Source organism: Hyperoodon ampullatus (assembly GCF_949752795.1).
Source record: "Hyperoodon ampullatus genome assembly, chromosome: 12".
NCBI lineage: Eukaryota > Metazoa > Chordata > Mammalia > Artiodactyla > Ziphiidae > Hyperoodon > Hyperoodon ampullatus.
In genome coordinates this window covers 35845871-35863222 of record NC_136925.1, presented here as the reverse complement: position 1 = coordinate 35863222, position 17352 = coordinate 35845871, and the positions used below count along the sequence as shown (strand labels likewise).

The 17352-nt window shown below is 34.2% G+C and overlaps 1 protein-coding gene across 5 annotated transcripts in view; it reads left to right on the top strand.

The window, feature by feature from the left end:
• Positions 1–10881, top strand: part of HACE1 (HECT domain and ankyrin repeat containing E3 ubiquitin protein ligase 1) — a gene marked incomplete at its 5' end in the record, with an annotated part of 91827 nt that extends 80946 nt beyond the window's left edge. For all 5 annotated transcript variants that reach the window (XM_079716778.1, XM_079716777.1, XM_079716776.1 and 2 more), the window contains 4 exons: positions 1572–1670; positions 1950–2020; positions 8832–8945; positions 9522–10881. In XM_079716778.1, coding sequence (XP_079572904.1) covers positions 1572–1670; positions 1950–2020; positions 8832–8945; positions 9522–9624 — 387 coding nt within the window. In that variant the 3' untranslated portion in view covers positions 9625–10881. The remainder of the gene's footprint in view (positions 1–1571; positions 1671–1949; positions 2021–8831; positions 8946–9521) is intronic.
• Between the last annotated feature and the right edge of the window lie 6471 nt (positions 10882–17352).

Genomic DNA, 17352 nt, shown 5'->3' with positions numbered 1-17352 from the left:
AACAGGCAAGAGAGCCAGTCTGCAGGGATCAGCCTCTTGGGGCACAGAATGGGCAAAGGAAGATGGAAAATGTATTTGGGGGTGATAAAATGCACCCTACCAGAATGCCTTCATCTAGTTAAAGTATTTTATAATACTATGGCAAGGAGGACTGAAACACACCCTAGACAGGCAGTTCTCAAACTTTTTGGTCTTAGGACCCCTTAAAAGAAAAGAGTTTATGTGGTTTATAGTAATTGATACTTAACTGTATTTGAAATTCAAACAGAAATGTAAAATTTTTTATTAATTCACATAAAAATAACAATTCATTACATATTAACATAAATAAAACATTTAAGAAATTAAAACTGCATTTTCCAGAATAAAACAAAAATAGTGGGAGAAGTGGCATTGTTTTACATCTTTGCAAGTTTCTTTAACGTCTGGCTTAATAGGAGAAACTGGGTTCTCATATCTGCTTCTGCTTATAATCTGTTGTGATATGTTGCTTGGTTGAACTATATGGAGAAAATCCAGCCTCAGATACGTTGGAAAAGGGAGAACCTTGCAGACTCCTTAAATAGATCCCAGAAACACCCAAGAGTTCTGAGACACCACCTTACATTGGCCTTCATTAGTATTTTTCAGAGCATACTCTATACTAGGCAGGTATATATTATGAGGAGTTGCTGTAGGAGAAGTGATTTTGAACCACATGGTATCTATCTCTGCAGTAACAAAGTCTGCTGTTCTGGCTTGTTGGTGTTAAGCTTAGGCTAGTTATTACCTCACTTTACTGTGTAAACACATCCAACTGAAATACGGGCTGATTCAGAGATTTGGACAAGCCTTTTTCATGTTCTCTTTTCTCTTGGGGAACATGATGGTAAATACTTTTGCCATTATTAATTTCATTCTTAGTTATTGGATTGATATTTTGTTTGTTTGATGATCTTCCTGGAAAAAAAGAAGGATACCAAAAGTCATTAGTAGGAAAATTGCATTTTTTTTTCACCTTGGAGAAATTTGACTTGAAAGTTGGATTGGAATTATTCCAGAATAGAGTTCTTCAAAGGATTAAATCTGTTTTGGTTTTTTAAAAATAATAACTATTTTTATTATAATAACTCCTTTTTTTTCTAGTGATTAGGGTTTCTTGATCTTTTCCTTTGCTTAACCCAGATTTATTTAGGTCTTTGTTTTCATTTTCATACTGAGAGTACAGTATTTTTATAGAATTTAACAAATTCATAAAATACATATAAACCAAAGATAATAATGTTCACAAAATTATTGCACATATAAACTGTTGTGGCATATGTATTTCTATATAAAGGTGAACTCTTATCTCATGTTTTAATTAAATTGTATCAGTGTAGAGACATTTCCACATCTCACAATATTTGAGATTATTAGTATCAGGGGTTCTCTCTCAGGTAGTACTTGTTATTGATGATTTACAGACACTGTTACAAAAATAAATCAGTTTTACATGGGATTAGTTTCTAATTAAGGCAAATTTACTATTTAAATGTAATCACTTTTTTTTCCAGAGAAGATTAATGAAATATTTTTCTTCTTCCCCAAAGGAGCTACTGCTTTCTGGCATGCCAGAAATAGATGTGAGTGATTGGATAAAAAATACTGAATACACAAGTGGCTATGAAAGAGAAGATCCAGTTATTCAGGTAAAGTCTCTCTAGAGTTTAGAATGAAGTTAAGTTTTGGTATTTAATCTTGTAAGCTTTTCAGCACCATTGGATGAAAACCTACATTAATTAAGAAAGTAAAGTTTTTCCCTAAATCTTCTCATGGGAATCGCATATGAACGCTTTGTATGAAATCTTTTTTTGATAAATGAGTTTCATGGAATAAAATATGCTTTATGAATATTGCATATTTCTCTGGTACTAAGAAGCCTGCAGTTGCTCTGAAATATGAGCTAAGTTTTTTATTGTTGTTTTTAGTGGTTCTGGGAAGTTGTGGAAGATATTACTCCAGAGGAGAGAGTTCTTCTGTTGCAGTTTGTTACTGGCAGGTAAGAAGTGTTTTTATGATAATGTGGAAAGAATTTAATAGATTCCATTTCTAATGGCTTAGACATATACAACTCAAAATGAATTATTACTCTGAATTATCAATTTCTCACCTCCTTTTCCATTTTTTTAGATATTAAACAAAGGTTTATTTAGGCATTAAAGTTAAAACATACAGTAGTGCTCAATAAATGTTTATTTAAGGTATAAAAGATAAACTGTTCCAATCAGGACTATCAGCATGTATATTATATTTTATAACTTGGTAGTCTTTTCATTCTGCAGATAAGTCAGCGATAGTAGCCAACACTTGTTGCTGGGACAACACACACACACACACGCACACAATACATAATAATACCCATACACAGCAGTTTTTCTTCAATTCTTATCAAACTTTAAAGTCTTAAGATTTGTGGCCTGAAAAATAATTTGTGATACCACACTTTGAAAAGTCTACTTTTGGAACCAATTAAATATCATAGATATTAGAAAACTAGATGATTTAAACCTCTTTTAACTTACAGTTCTGAAAGATGTAGAAGAAAAGGTCTGATTTTCATTCTTTTTTTTTTAATTAATTAATTTTTTATTTATTCATTTTTGGCTGCATTGGGTCTTCATTGCTGCGCACGGGCTTTCTCTAGTTGTGGTGAGCGGGGGCTACTCTTTGTTGCGGTGCGCGGGCTTCTCATCGCGGTGGCTTCTCTTATTGTGGACCGCAGGCTCTAGGCATGTGGGCTCAGTAGTTGTGGCTCGCGGGCTCTAGAACACAGGCTCAGTACATGTGGCTCACGGGCCTAGTTGCTCCGCGGCATGTGGGATCTTCCTGGACCAGGGCTTGAACCCGTTTCCCCTGCATTGGCAGGTGGATTCTTAACCACTGCACCACCAGGGAATTCCTGATTTTCATTCTTGATAAGTTAGAATTTCATCTGTGTCCTTCTATTTATGAAAATATAGTTCAGTCATTCCATTATAAATGTACATGGTTCTTCTAAGAAAGTTGGAACACAGAAAATTAGAAGAAATAGAAAAACCATCACCTGCCAGCAATAAGCACTGTAAATAATTTGATGTATTTATTTTTTTCCTACCTGTTTTAAAAACATAGTGTGAATATATATCTTATATATATGTAATTTAAAGTCAACTGTTTTATTTTTAAAGTAGTTCGTAACTATTATAGAAAATTTTGAAAATGGAGACTATAGATAGAAGAAAATGAAAATCCCATTAAGTAATTACACTATTTAGAGATAACACTATTAATATTTTGCTGTATTTTCTTAGTTTTAAGGTATATAATTAGAAAAATATATACTATATACCTAATTTCAAAGAATAAATAAAACATGAATTATTCACAGATTATACACTAAAGATGAAAGAAAATCTTGTCAGGTTTTTTTTTTTTTTGGCTACTTAGTGCCAGAAATACCTAGAGATTTGAGTAATTTAATAAAAACCGTTAAGGGCTTTCCTGGTGGCACAGTGGTTGAGAGTCCGCCTGCCGATGCAGGGAGCACGGGTTCGTGCCCTGGTCCGGGAAGATCCCACATGCCGCGGAGCGGCTGGGCCTGTGAGCCATGGCCGCTGAGCCTGCGTGTCTGGAGCCTGTGCTCCGCAACGGGAGAGGCCACAGCAGTGAGAGGCCCGTGTACCGCAAAACAAAAACAAACAAACAAAAAAAGCGTTAAACAAAAATTATTTTTTCTATGTAGGAAGGTTAGACAATTCAAATTTTTAAAAAATCACCTTTAATATTAGTCTCTGAATATAATCACTTAAAATTTTGGTTATTTTTCCAGAATTTTTCTCACATATATAAATTTTTATTTTTAAAAAACATTGTTCCTATTTTATAACTTTTGAATTTAGCAATATATCATTAAAAATTGTTTCATTTATAGATCTGGTTTTTTAAATGGCCGTCTATTCTTCAGTCTGTGGACCTCCCTTAATTGATATTGTCCTTTATTGCTCCATTTTCCTGTTTATGAATAATGCTGAACAAATAAGAAATTCTTGTGCTTTATACACTTGCAGCCCAGTTTGATTAGTTATAAATATAGGATAAATGTAATATATAGGATATATAGGATAAAAATACAGGATAAATTCTTAGAAGGGAAATTTTTAGATACAAACGTATATAAATTTTTATAACCCTGAGACATTGTTCATTTAACCTTCAGAAAAATATCAGGATTCACCTCAGCCGATTTCTTTTATTCTATCAATACAGGATATAATCATTTTTATTTTCATAGTTTCATATATGTATACTTTGTATGGTGTGGATTTCCTTTATTTTTTGCACATTATTCTACCATCATTTTCAAAAATTTGGTTTTAAATGTTCTTTATATATAGGGACATTAACTCTGCAAATATCTTTCCCAGTTTATCATTTGCCTTTTAATTATATTAAGTTAAACATACAGATTTCCCTGTCATTTAGATTATAAATTTAATTTATAAAATTATATAATGAAAGTGCTAAATTAGGTTGCAAGTTGATTATCAGTACTTTCCTTGTTTTTTTAAATAAATTCTTCCCTACTCCCGAGATTTTGTATATATATGTTTATCTACCTTTTTTTCTGTAACTTTTTTGTAGTTTCTGTTTTTACATACCAATTTTTAAGCCATCTGGACTTTATTTTGGTTTATGTTATAAGGCAGGGCTCTTTGATTATTTTTCTAAGCAGTTTATATTTAAACACCATTTAATAAATTATTATATTTTCCTTCATGATTCAGTTGGTATGAGTCTTTAAGATGTAGGAAACAATTATTCAAGTTCTTTAGTACTAAAAATGTCTGTTAGATTGCTGCTCTTGTAGAATAAAAAACACTTCGATTAGTAATCCACAGTACGTCTCCCGTGTCAATAGTGCAGTCATGGTTAGCAATGCTGAAAAGAACTGCACTGTTTACTATTTAATTGGTCGAGAAGTGTAGCTGCGAATCCATTTAAACTGATGAAGGATGTGGGTAAAGAGTAGAAGCCAAGAGGGAGGAGATATGGGGATATATGTATATGTATAGCTGATCCACTTTGTTATAAAGCAGAAGGTAACACACAATTGTAAAGCAATTATAAAGAGGTTTAATAAAAGAGTAGAACCCAAGGAAGCTGAGGGGAAACTACATGGAGCTAAGCTTTACCTTCAGGTTGAAGAATCCACTTTTCGGCACTTAGTCTACATGGAGTCCTTGTTTTGAATTCAAACTAAGTCTTAAGCTCTTTTATTGTTTGTTTTGTTTTGTTTTGTTTTTTTTGCGGTACGCTGGCCTCTCCCGTTGAGGAGCACAGGCTCCAGACGCGCAGGCTCAGTGGCCATGGCTCACGGGCCCAGCTGCTCCGCAGCATGTGGGATCCTCCCGGACTGGGGCATGAACCCGTGTCCCCTGCATCGGCAGGCAGACTCTCAACCACTGCGCCACCAGGGAAGCCCTTAAGTTCTTTTAAACCTTAACTTTCCTTTTACACTAGACCCAGTTATCAATAGGTATAGCATTTGCCATTCTAGACTTAGAGTGTGTTTTTTTTTTTTCCACTTTTTGGAAAATTCTGTCATTTATATTTAGATTGTAAAATGTCTTTCTCTGTGTCCATAGTATAATTTAAAAGAATCTTACTAAAGAGTCAAATGTGTTCCAGTTGTAGAAGCAAGAATCTGTATCAGCAGTAACTTTAAAATATTTTTATGGTGGTGACAATATTTTGTTTATCTACAAGGCTGTCTTAAATGTCTTACTCTTGTTTCATTATCTCTTAAGAATAATAAAAGTCAGACTTGATTATTTCTTTGTGTATAAAATAGAAATATTTCATTTTTATTAACTGTAATTTTACATTGTATATGTCAGGTGTCATAATACTCAACCAAAGACCATTTATTTTTCTCATACATGCTTAAGCTTGATGAGCCATAATCTTAGCTAAGATCCACTGGTTTTTCAAGTATGGGGCCCAGTCATTATAGTTTAGAGGAAGAGGAGTAAGGTTTCAGAGATTGTTTGTGAATATCAGTTTACAGAATAATTTCAATTTAGATATGAAAATTGGGGGATCATCTGATTTTTTAAGCTTATTTTTCAAAATTTATTTATATGGAAGACATTAGATTGATCATTCTGTTATTGAAATACTGTGCTATAATTTGTGTAAGAATCAGTCTCAAGGCTCATCTTCTGACCTTGTCCTGCTGAAGTGGAATACTTGTTTTTAAAGTCTGCCTCTGTAGGAAATTGAAAACAGCTTGCCTTTTATTCCTTTTCGGTCACCTTTGCTAATTTTTTAGGCAAAGGGTAAATATGCAGAAAGTAATGTTTCAGTTTACAGACATATTCAGGTCTTTAGATATTCTCTTTCCCTAAGTAGGAATTGCTCATGTGTTAGTGTTTTGTTAGCAAGATGCAGGCATCCTTTTAACATTCACTTGGATTTCTAAAGTAAGATTAGGCATTTCATCAATAAAGTGTTTAATAGCAACCAAACTACTTCTCAGCTAGAAAAGAAAAATGCTGGGAAGAGATCTATTTATATTGGATTGTTTTTTTTTCCCTGTGAATGTAAACATATCATCTGTGATTTCAGACAGAAAATCCTGGTGCATTATTCGACAGTTTTTTTTTTAGTGTGTGTGGTAAAACATACTTAATATTAAACATTTTAATCATTTTTAAGTGTACAGTTCTGTGTACAGTCACATATTTGTTTAGCCATTACCACCATTCATCTCCTGAGCTTTTTATCTTTCTCAGTTGAAATTGTACCTATTAAACACTAACTTTCCATTTCCCCTACCCCCAGCCTCTGGCAACCACCATTCTACTTTCTGTCTCTATGAATTTTATAATTTTTTATATAGATTTATTTATTTTTATTTATTTATTTTTGGCTGTGTTGGGTCTTCATTGCTGCTCGCGAGCTTTCTCTAGTTGCGTTTAGCGGGGGCTACTCTTCGTTGTGGTGCGCGTGCTTCTCATTGTGGTGGCTTCTCTTGCTGTGGAGCACGGGCTCTAGGCACACGGGTTTTAGGCACACGGGCTTCAGTAGTTGTGGCATGTGGGCCCAGTAGTTGTGGCTCGCGGGCTCTAGAGCGCAGGCTCAGTAGCCTCAGTAGTTGTGGCGCACAGGCTTAGTTGCTCCGCGGCATGTGGGATCCTCCCAGACCAGGGCTCGAACCCGGGTCCCCTGCATTGGCAGGTGGATTCTTAACCACTGCGCCACCAGGGAAGTCCCTCTATGAATTTGATTATTTTAGGTCCCTTATGTAAGTGGAATCATACATTATTTGTCTTTTTGTGACTGGCTTATTTCACCTAGCATAATGTCCTCGAGATTCATCCATATTGTAGCATATGTCCTTTTAAAGGCTGAATGGTATTCCATTGTATGTGTTTACCAGTTTGCTTATCCTTTCATCCATGGACAGTTATTTGGGTTGAGTCCACTATTTGGCTATTGTGAGTAATGCTGCTATGAACATGGATGTACAAATATCTGTTTGAGTCTCTACTTTCTATTCTTTTGGATATTTACTGTAATTCTATGGTTAATTTTTTGAGAAACTGCGATAATGTTTTCCACAGTGGCTGCACAATTTTACATTTCCACCAGCAATTGCATAAGGGTTTCAATTTCTGCATGTCCTGTCCAATACTTGTTATTTTCTAGTGATCTTTTTTTTTTAATAGTTATCTTAATGCCTATGAGGTGGTTATCTCAATGAGGTTTTGATTTGCATTTCCCTATTGACAAGTGATGTTGATTGAGCATCTTTTCGAATGCTTATAAGCCATCTGTGTATCTTCTTAGGAGAAATGTCTATTTGAGTCCTGTCCCTATTTTTTAAATTTTAAAAATTGTCCCTATTTTTTGTTGTTGTTAAGTTGTAGGAGTTCTATATATTTTCTTGATATTAATTCCTTGTCATATTTATGATTTCAAAATATTTTCTCCTGTGGCTCACATTTTCACTCAGTTCATGGTGTCCTTTGGCACACAAGTTTTTAATTTTGATGACGTCTAATTTATTTTTCTTTTGTTGCCTGTGCCTTTGGTGTCATATCCAAGAAATCATTACCAAATCCAGTGTCATGAAGTTTTTCCCCTGTATTTTCTTCTAAGACTTTTATAGTTTTAGCTCTTCATTTAGGTCTTTTATTCATTTTGAGTTAACTTTTTGTATATGGTGTTAGGTACGGGTCCAACTTCATTTTTTTGTAGTGGATATCCAGTTTTCTCAACACTATTTGTTGAAAAGACTGTCCTTTTTCCATTGGAGGTTCTTAGCACTCTTGTCAAAAATCATTTGGCCATATATTTAAGGGTTTGAGTTTCTCTATTCCATTGGTCTATGTATCTGTTTTTATGCCAGTGCCACAATGTTTTGATGACTGCAGTTTTGTAGTTTAAGTTTGGAAATTAGGAACTGTGAGACTTCTGAGTTTGTTCACCTTCCTGTGGTCTCACTATGTTAGAGGACATTTAAAAAGAATACAACCAATGTTCTAAATCTCTGGAAAGAGAAGTGTAAAGAATTTTCTAATTTTCCCACCGTGTAAAACAATACAAAACAAAAACCCTTTGACTCTAGATATTTTTCACAGACAGGGAAATCATTTGGATAACATGTAAGAGCCTCTGTTGCTTGAATTAATCAAGTAAGCCATTTATTTATTCAGCAAATATTTAATGAACATCTACTAGATACTAGTCATTTTGCTAGTTTGAAATATACCTGTTACCAAGATTTTCCTTGCATGATTACAACTTACTAAGATATGAACTCTTAGTTCCAGGGTCCCACATGGTGGATTTGCTAATATCATGGGTGGAAGTGGATTGCAGAACTTTACAATTGCTGCTGTGCCATATACTCCAAATCTTCTACCGACTTCAAGCACATGGTATGTTAAGTTGGTTTATTTAAATGCATTGCAAATTGTTCTGATTAATTTTAATTAATTTTAATTAATTAATGATCAAAGGTCTAACTATTGTATTGCTGCACTGAGAGGAAAATCTCAACAGTGATCTCTATTCAACATTTTGTAATCACTGATAAATAAGTAGCTACATAGTTTCTTGCCTTCCCCTTTTTTGGTAGGGAAAATGTTTGAGGAAACTACCTACCTATACTCTAATTGAATATGTATAGTTCAAGTATCACTAAAGTTACACTGTCATAAGTATCACTGAGTTACACCATCATTTCAAACTAAATTGCCCTATTGCTTATTTATTTTAGGCTGAAGGGAACTTATTTTCTTCTACTACATTTGCATGCTAAAGGAAACTGCAATGCAGCAGGGTTTTTTTTTTTTTTTTTTTCTTTTTAAATACTACTTCAGGGTTTTCCAATTTGATTGCAAATTTAAGAGGGTGGTTTTATGTTAATTTTGAGTAGTGTTTTCACTGCTAGACAAAACAATAAAAAATTTCAGAGATTTCTTAGTTAATAGTGGTATATTTTTCTTTTAAAGTATCAACATGCTCAAGTTACCTGAATACCCAAGTAAAGAAATACTCAAGGACAGGCTTCTTGTGGCACTACATTGTGGAAGCTATGGTTACACAATGGCATAATGAAGTCTGGAAAATTCATCTGACTGCTGATGCGCAATGCAGAGTCTCAGAAGTAATTTAGGAAACCGTCAACAGAAAAGCAGCCTAAATGCAGCCCATAGGCAGGGCTGATGTTTAAAATTCATAAAGGATCAGGTTTCCTTTCTTCCCCTTCTCTTTTCCCTTTTATGTTTTCTCAGTTTGTGATACAATTAGAAAATATAAATCACAGTAGTCTTCATTTAAAAAATGCTAATTGAAAATAGTAGAAACTGTCCTTTTTCATATTTCTTTAATCTTATCCAAGAGTGTGTTAAGGCAGAATCTTATTCTACATTCCATGTCCGCTATGTAACTGTTCTGTTAAAAAGGTGTTGTCTCTTTTATTTTTCTATATAGTAAATTATATTAGGACATCCAGCTTGGTATGTCCTATTGCATGTAAAGTGCCATTTATATTTTGGAAAACTATTGTATAGAATGGATTAATTTACATTGTGTATAAAGCCACAAATATGTATTTTCCCATATTGAATCTATATTGCAGTGATGTTTTCTAGCCTTTCAGTATTTTAATATGTAAAGTTTAGACTGATGTGACTAATAAACAGCTGATGAAATGACGTCTAATTTATATATTAAAGCTTATGCTATATTGTATGAATTATTTGCATCTTTCAGTGGTCAGTTTTTCACATACATGTATTGTCTCAAAGTTTTTCTTATGCCTTATTTTAATTTATATCTTAGATAAAATTAAAATACAATATTTTACTGGATTTCTTTTTGTTACTATTGTTTTATCTGTGAGCTCTAATGATACATTTGAAAACGTAATGTGATGTGCAGATTACAGTTTAAGTTTGTAATTTTTCTGTAAATTTTCTTTTTATTATTAGAATGTTGAGTTCAAGTGATGTATACGTAATACAAAGCAGTGGGTTTTTAAATTTTAGGGTGTCTTTGAAAAGACACAGTTGAGTAGTTACAGCATACCTTTTAGGGGAAGTAGGAACACTCAGACATTTAAAAATACTAATAGGGGAATTTGTAATGTTTAGGACCTTGCCTTTGGAAACTAAAAATAGATTATCCAGTGGCATCATTATTGGTAAAATGACTCTTATATACATATTTTCTCATATGAGCAGCCACTGTATTTGTCACTGACAAATGTAGACAATGTATATGTCAATATAGGCAAATATGTATTGTATATACATGTATATAGGCATATATGTTGAAAGCTTTGCTAAGTCATAAAATTTCTTTAATACATGTTTTTTGGTCCTCTTTTGTTATTGTGGGTTTTTTTTTAATATTAAGAAAACATCTCTCAACACATTACATTAAAAACTAAGAAATCTTTTAAAATTACTATTAGCCCTAAAATTAGGATTCAGATGCATTATTTACAACAAATGAAGCTAATAATTTTTAAAATGTTGGTTTTTGAAATTTAATTGTACAAGAGGTCATTGCCTTCTAACTTCAGATAGGTAACTGATTTATTTAATATTACATTGCTTATAATTTTAGTATTTACAAGCATTTCTGTTTATAATCATACATTGGCTTTGTCATTATTGGTCCTTTTGCAGGTATTTATGGAGAGGAGATAATAAAACATTAAAAATCTCATGGTGTATATACATGAATTTGAATATTTTTTATATAGAGCTAGCAATTTTAGGGTTTATTCTTTTATATTATCTTTAGTTTCTAAACTATAAGAATTTAGCTAATATAAAAAGATTTTATATGGATTAAAAATCCTATTTAAACTAGAGGCAGCAAGTCTTTTTAATTCTATTCCCACAATTTCTTCTGTAAGTAGATGGATATGTTGAATGCAAATATAAAAAATGATTCGAGATTTTCTTCTCCTTTGGGTAAAAGAAGATTACAGTAATAGGAAAATAACTCTTACAACATGTGGTAGTTTCATATAAGGAAGAAAACAGAAATACAGCACTTTACAGGAATGAAACTAGAAGGCAAGGGAGCATATTGTAGCAAACTGATTAATGAAAACACCTGGGCAAGAGTAGATTAAGTTATTCAAATAGTTTGTGGGGATAGTGACCACGTAGTTAATAAAACCCATCTTCTAATTCATCCAAAAACAAAATGTAATCTAATGAAATCCTAGTTTTTCAACAAGAAAACACAGCTGGTTGTGGTGACGTCTTTGTTGGCTTTGGTGGGGCAATGGTAGCTTTAAACATAGGTCACATGTTGGAGGCTCAACAGATGAGTCCCACTCACACATGTGTTTTGTTTGTTACACCAATTCTAAATTTTTCGTGAGTTGTCAACATTTTAAAAATCTGGAGATTTCATGCAGAAGTCCAGATTTTTGGCTTTTGAGAAATCAGTTTAACATTGGGCAGAGATTCCTAGAAGGCATTATTAGTAGACTGGAATTGAGTAGAAGCTGCTTCTTGCAATGACTGAACATGCTCTCCAGTTTGCCATTTTCTTACCCCAGCCTGCTTCACTAATTTATTTTCCTGGCCGTTGACAGCATCGGAGTTTGCTTTAAAAAAAAAATCTGTGTTGATTAGAAATGTTCCCCCGGAGTGTAAAGTGCTACAAATTCTTTGGAAGGCGATTTGGCAATATCAGATTTTTAAAATGTACACCATAGTCTTTGAATCAACAATTCTACTTACAAGAATTTATCTATGGAGATACTTATTCCTGTACATAACATATTTGTACAAGAATGTTCACTAAAGACTTGTTTGTTATAGAGAAAAACAATTTAAATATCGGTAAGGGGTTGCTAATTGTGTTATATAAATACAATAGAAAATTAGTATTTACAAAGAATGCAGTGGATATATACATACTGATTTGTAAATGTTTCTAAGGTACATTAAGTAAAATAAAGTGTATAGAAGTGTTATTAGTGTGTAAATACAGTATACATAGGGTTATATGCAAGAAAAGTTTGTGGCCCAGAGACTTGCAATATCTGGGAAAACGTAAGATGGGATTAAGGCTTTTTCACTGTGTAACCTTTTTTTCCTGTTTGTCTAAATTACAACCCTGTGTTATTTTCTATATGATATATATAAAATGTCCAGAATCCTAAATCAAGAGAAGACTCAGTAATAGGTTTTATTGAATCTATAAAATGCCATAGCAGTAGTGATAAGTAATGTTTTCATAATCACAAAGCTTATTTTATAATATGATTAATTCAAAATGGGTATCCTAATTAAACTCTTGGTAACATAGTCAAAGAAAGGAATGCTCCTTTGCCCACAAAGCTGTTTCCATATTGCCTGATAATTAACACTGTTTATAGCTCTCTCAAATTCTATTATTTATTTGAATTTACACTTCCCCCCAATTTTCCTTTTTTTTTTTTTTTTTTTTTTTTTGCAGTATGCGGGCCTCTCACTGTGTGGCCTCTCCCGTTGCGGAGCACAGGCTCCGGACGCGCAGGCTCAGCGGCCATGGCTCACGGGCCCAGCCGCTCTGCAGCACGTGGGATCTTCCCAGACCGGGGTACGAACCCGTGTCCCCTGCATCGACAGGCGGACTCTCAACCACTGCGCCACCAGGGAAGCCCTTCCTTTTTTTAAAATAACAAAAAGTGGTACTTATTTAACATGGGAAAATCTGGAAATCATGGATTCATGTACTGACTTGAAAAAAGCAATAAATTATACTACCCAACAATTGTATTTCCTTCTAATCTTTCTCAATGCATTTTTTCAATAGTTGTGTTCATAAAGAACATAGCATTTAGTATCTTCTTTATTCAGCATTATATATTAAACATATCCTATGTTATTACAGCTTGTTTGTAAACTTTTTAAATGATGGCATGATATTCTGTTATACAGATGTTTCATAATTCACTTGATCATATCTCTAAAATTTTTAACACTTAGATTTCTAATATTTTTTGCTTTTATAAAAGGTGGCCTCTTTCAACACTAGTTATAGTCTCAGAGTAGTAACATTTTCTGGGTTATTTGTTGAAATGTTCATCAATTGCTCCATAGTTGTGGAATTACTGTTTGAAGGCTCAGGAAGGGGCTGTTGGAACAGAGAACCCTTAAGCAGGACTGATAGGATTGTTCCAACAGCATGATTAGGGCTACGTACCCTCCCAGAATGTAAAAGGGTTAGAAGGAGGTAGAAAGCTGTGACAAAGGTAGATTAGTTTTAATAATTGCTTACTTCCAGTCTTCTTCCCAAGAATAGGGAAGGAAGTTCATCTTCTATGTGACACAAGCCCCAGTCTCAGGACCCAGAACTCAAGCATTTAATGTTATGTTATATAGTTCAGCTACATCAAGGGTCACTTATGTGCTTATGGGTTAAACTAAAAACAGCCTCCATTTATAAAGTTTCCCCAAAATGGACTTACAGTCTTTTGGAGTGCAACGTTTTTGTCAACTGGAGAAAGTGTAATAGCTGTCTTTATGAGTGGGCATTTAGCTAATATTAAAATTTTGGTTATTTTCACCACAATTTAGACATATCTATGTATATCTATAGTCACAGTTGTTCTTTTGTGTGAAACATGTTCCCCCGTTTTCTACATATTTCACAGTTGTTAGGCAACAAACTTACTTTTAAGGTTAACAATAGTAACAGGAATCCCAATTTTATAGTTTGGTTTAAGATATTTTAATGTGGACAAGATTTCTGTTAGAATGTCCTTTGTGAAATTCTTAGGTCTTGGATTATGGTTACTTGTCTATTGGTCCGGTGCAAATTGGCACAAATTAATTTAAAATCGGTCCTTTCATTTTAAAGATGAGAAAATTTGAGACCGAAGAGGTGATGACTTCCTTAACGTTTCATGACTACTTAACCAAGCTAGAATTTAGAACCTAGATTTTCTGATTTTTAGTCCACTAGGTTTTCTTTTACTCCATGCTGTCTCTTTATGACATAACCACATTTATAAAAAGACTTTTAGAAAAACACCTGCAGCCTACTACATGTAAGACAAACCTGTTGGGAAACTATAACTTAATAAGCTGATAGTTAAGAGTGATTAATTGGACTATATTTCTTTTCTCCCACTATGCCACAATAAACTAGGGTGGGTATTTTACCATCTCAGGATGAAAAAGAACAGATGTCAGATTGTAGATCATGGGTAGTCATTAACTTTTATTATCTTTATAAAAATGTTCAATTTCAAGCATACTTGGTGCTTGGAAAGACATTGTGCCTCTAATGTTGCAAAACCATAAACAGAATATAATGACTATAATGGTATACTTTTGTGAGTGCATCGAGTCTAGCTGAGTGAAATGCAGGGGAAGTAGTCCTAGGTGGGTGCTGGTTATACAGTTAGTGTAGAAAACTTTTCAAATCAATTCAACAAATTCCCTTTAATGCCTTCTATGTATTCAATACTGGTTTAGGGACTGTGACCAGGCCCTCCCCTCAAAGGAAATAAAATTCAGTTGGGCAGATGGAAGGCCTACTTGACCAGGTTTTAAAACTGCTGTGTAGCATATGATTAAGTGTAAAAACCAGCTACAGAAAAGTATTGGTGTGGGGGATGAAGGGTTTAATATAGACTGAGTGTCCAAGGCAGCTTTAAGCATCTGGCCTAATTGAATTATTAAATTGCCCTCTAGATTTGGAGACAAATAAATTGATTAGACTGTTGATTGAGCAACTAACTGAAAAGCTTAAACATGATAAACTTAGAAAAAAAACTAATGTGTGCTAGTCACTGAGTTGTTATAAAATTTTAATTAGTGTATTATTAGCTTGCTCAGTTCTATGTTCTGGTTATTCCTTGAGAATTCTGATCTGGTGGCTTTCATGATTTGGAGGCTGTTGTGTCCACAAGGCTCTACATTTTTCTGAGAAGAGTGGCAATATCTGATTCTTTTTGATAAACTTATTAAAAAAATAGGGAAGAGTGCTTGAAGTGATGTCTATACAGTATTCAAGTAAAATTAATATTCTCAGTCAAATTCTAAAATAGTATGAAGGTTCCCCAGAAAATTAGAAATAGAACCACCATATGATCCAGCAGTTCCACTTCTGGATATTTATCTGAAGAAAATGAAAACACTCGAAAAGAAATCTGTACCCCCATGTTCATTGCAGCATTATTTACAATAGCCAAGATATGGAAGCAATCTAAGTGTCCATAGATGGATAAATGGATAAGGAAAATGTGGTACATATATACAGTGGAATATTCTTCAGCCATAAAAACAAATGAGGTCTTGCCATTTGTGACAACATGGATGGACCTTGAGGGCATTATGCTAAGTGAAGTAAGTCAGAAAGATGAACACCGTATGATCTCAATTATATGTGGAGTCTTGAAAAACAAAAAAACAAGTTCTCAGAACAGATTGGTGGTTGCAAGAGGCAGGAGGGTGGAGGGTGGGCAAAAGGGGTGAAGAGGGTCAAAAGGTATAAACTTCTAAAGTAAATAAGTCATGGGGATGTAAAGTACATCATGGTGACTATAGTTCATAATATTGCATTGCTTATTTGAAAGTTGCTAAAAGAATTGATCTTAAAAGTAATTGCAAGAAAAATATTTGTATGGTGACATGTTAACTAGACTTACTGTGGTGATCATTTTGCAATATATACAAATATTGAATCAATATGTTTTACATCTGAAACATATAATGTTATATGTCAATCATATCTCAATTTTTAAAAAGATATCTCTGGATTGGAAAAATAAGAATTAAAAAACAAGATGAAACTTAAACACCTAAATGTAAAGTTTTATATCTTGATTCCAAAAAAAAGGTGAAAAATATAGGGAGCATGTGGCTTGAGAGTAATTAATGAGGGGGAAACTACCCTGAGGGTTTTCGGTGACCACTAAGTAGCTTCATAAAAGCCAACAATGTGACACGAATGAATGCTAAATAGTCAGCGAAGTATCTAGCTGCATTAATAACCATCTTTGTTTCTTGCCAAAGAGAGATAGTAGTCATACTGTTTTTTTCTTCTCAGGCTACATATGGAGTGTACAGGGTTTCTCAACCTTGGTACTATTGACATTTTTGACTGGATACTTCTTTGTTATAGGGGCTGTCTTGGGCACCGTAGGATGTTTAGCAGCATCCCTGGCCTCTACCCACTAGATGTCAGTAGTATCTGCCCCCGAGTCATGACAATCAAAAATGCCTGCACACATTGCCACCTGTCCCCTGGGAGACAAATTTGCCTCTAGTTGAGAGCCACTGAGTTACAGGTGTCTCGGCAGACAGCTACTCTCACTTCCAAGGGACACTTCGATGTCCTGGCATCTGACTCTAAGGTTGGCTCCTTTAGAGTGGGGCTGCTTTTGATTCTGCCAGGCATCTGGGTGCACCACCAACCCAGAACCGTTCTAAACCCTATTCCTATCCTGATGTTTCTTTGGTACCACTCCAGTGATGTGCATTTGGGCTAGAAACCCAAATGAAGGTCTGTTTTGTGGTTATGAATTCTTAGGAGAGACTTTTATCCTCCTCTCCTAGCACTAGGGATTGAGAAATTAGTCTTTCTTATTATCTCTGACATAGGGGGCAGTGGATCTGCGGGTCACTGAGGTCTCCCACTCTCCACCTTGCTCAGGCCCTGCACTTTGACTTGTGTCTCCATCCCCACGACCCTATGAAATCAGAGAGCCAGGTCCTCAGGATCAGTGAATATTGTCAGACTTCACCGTTCAGCTTGCCTCTCTAGGACCACATTTTCTTGTAATTGTAGGCACCTCAGTATTCCTTCCTTTTCTTTTTT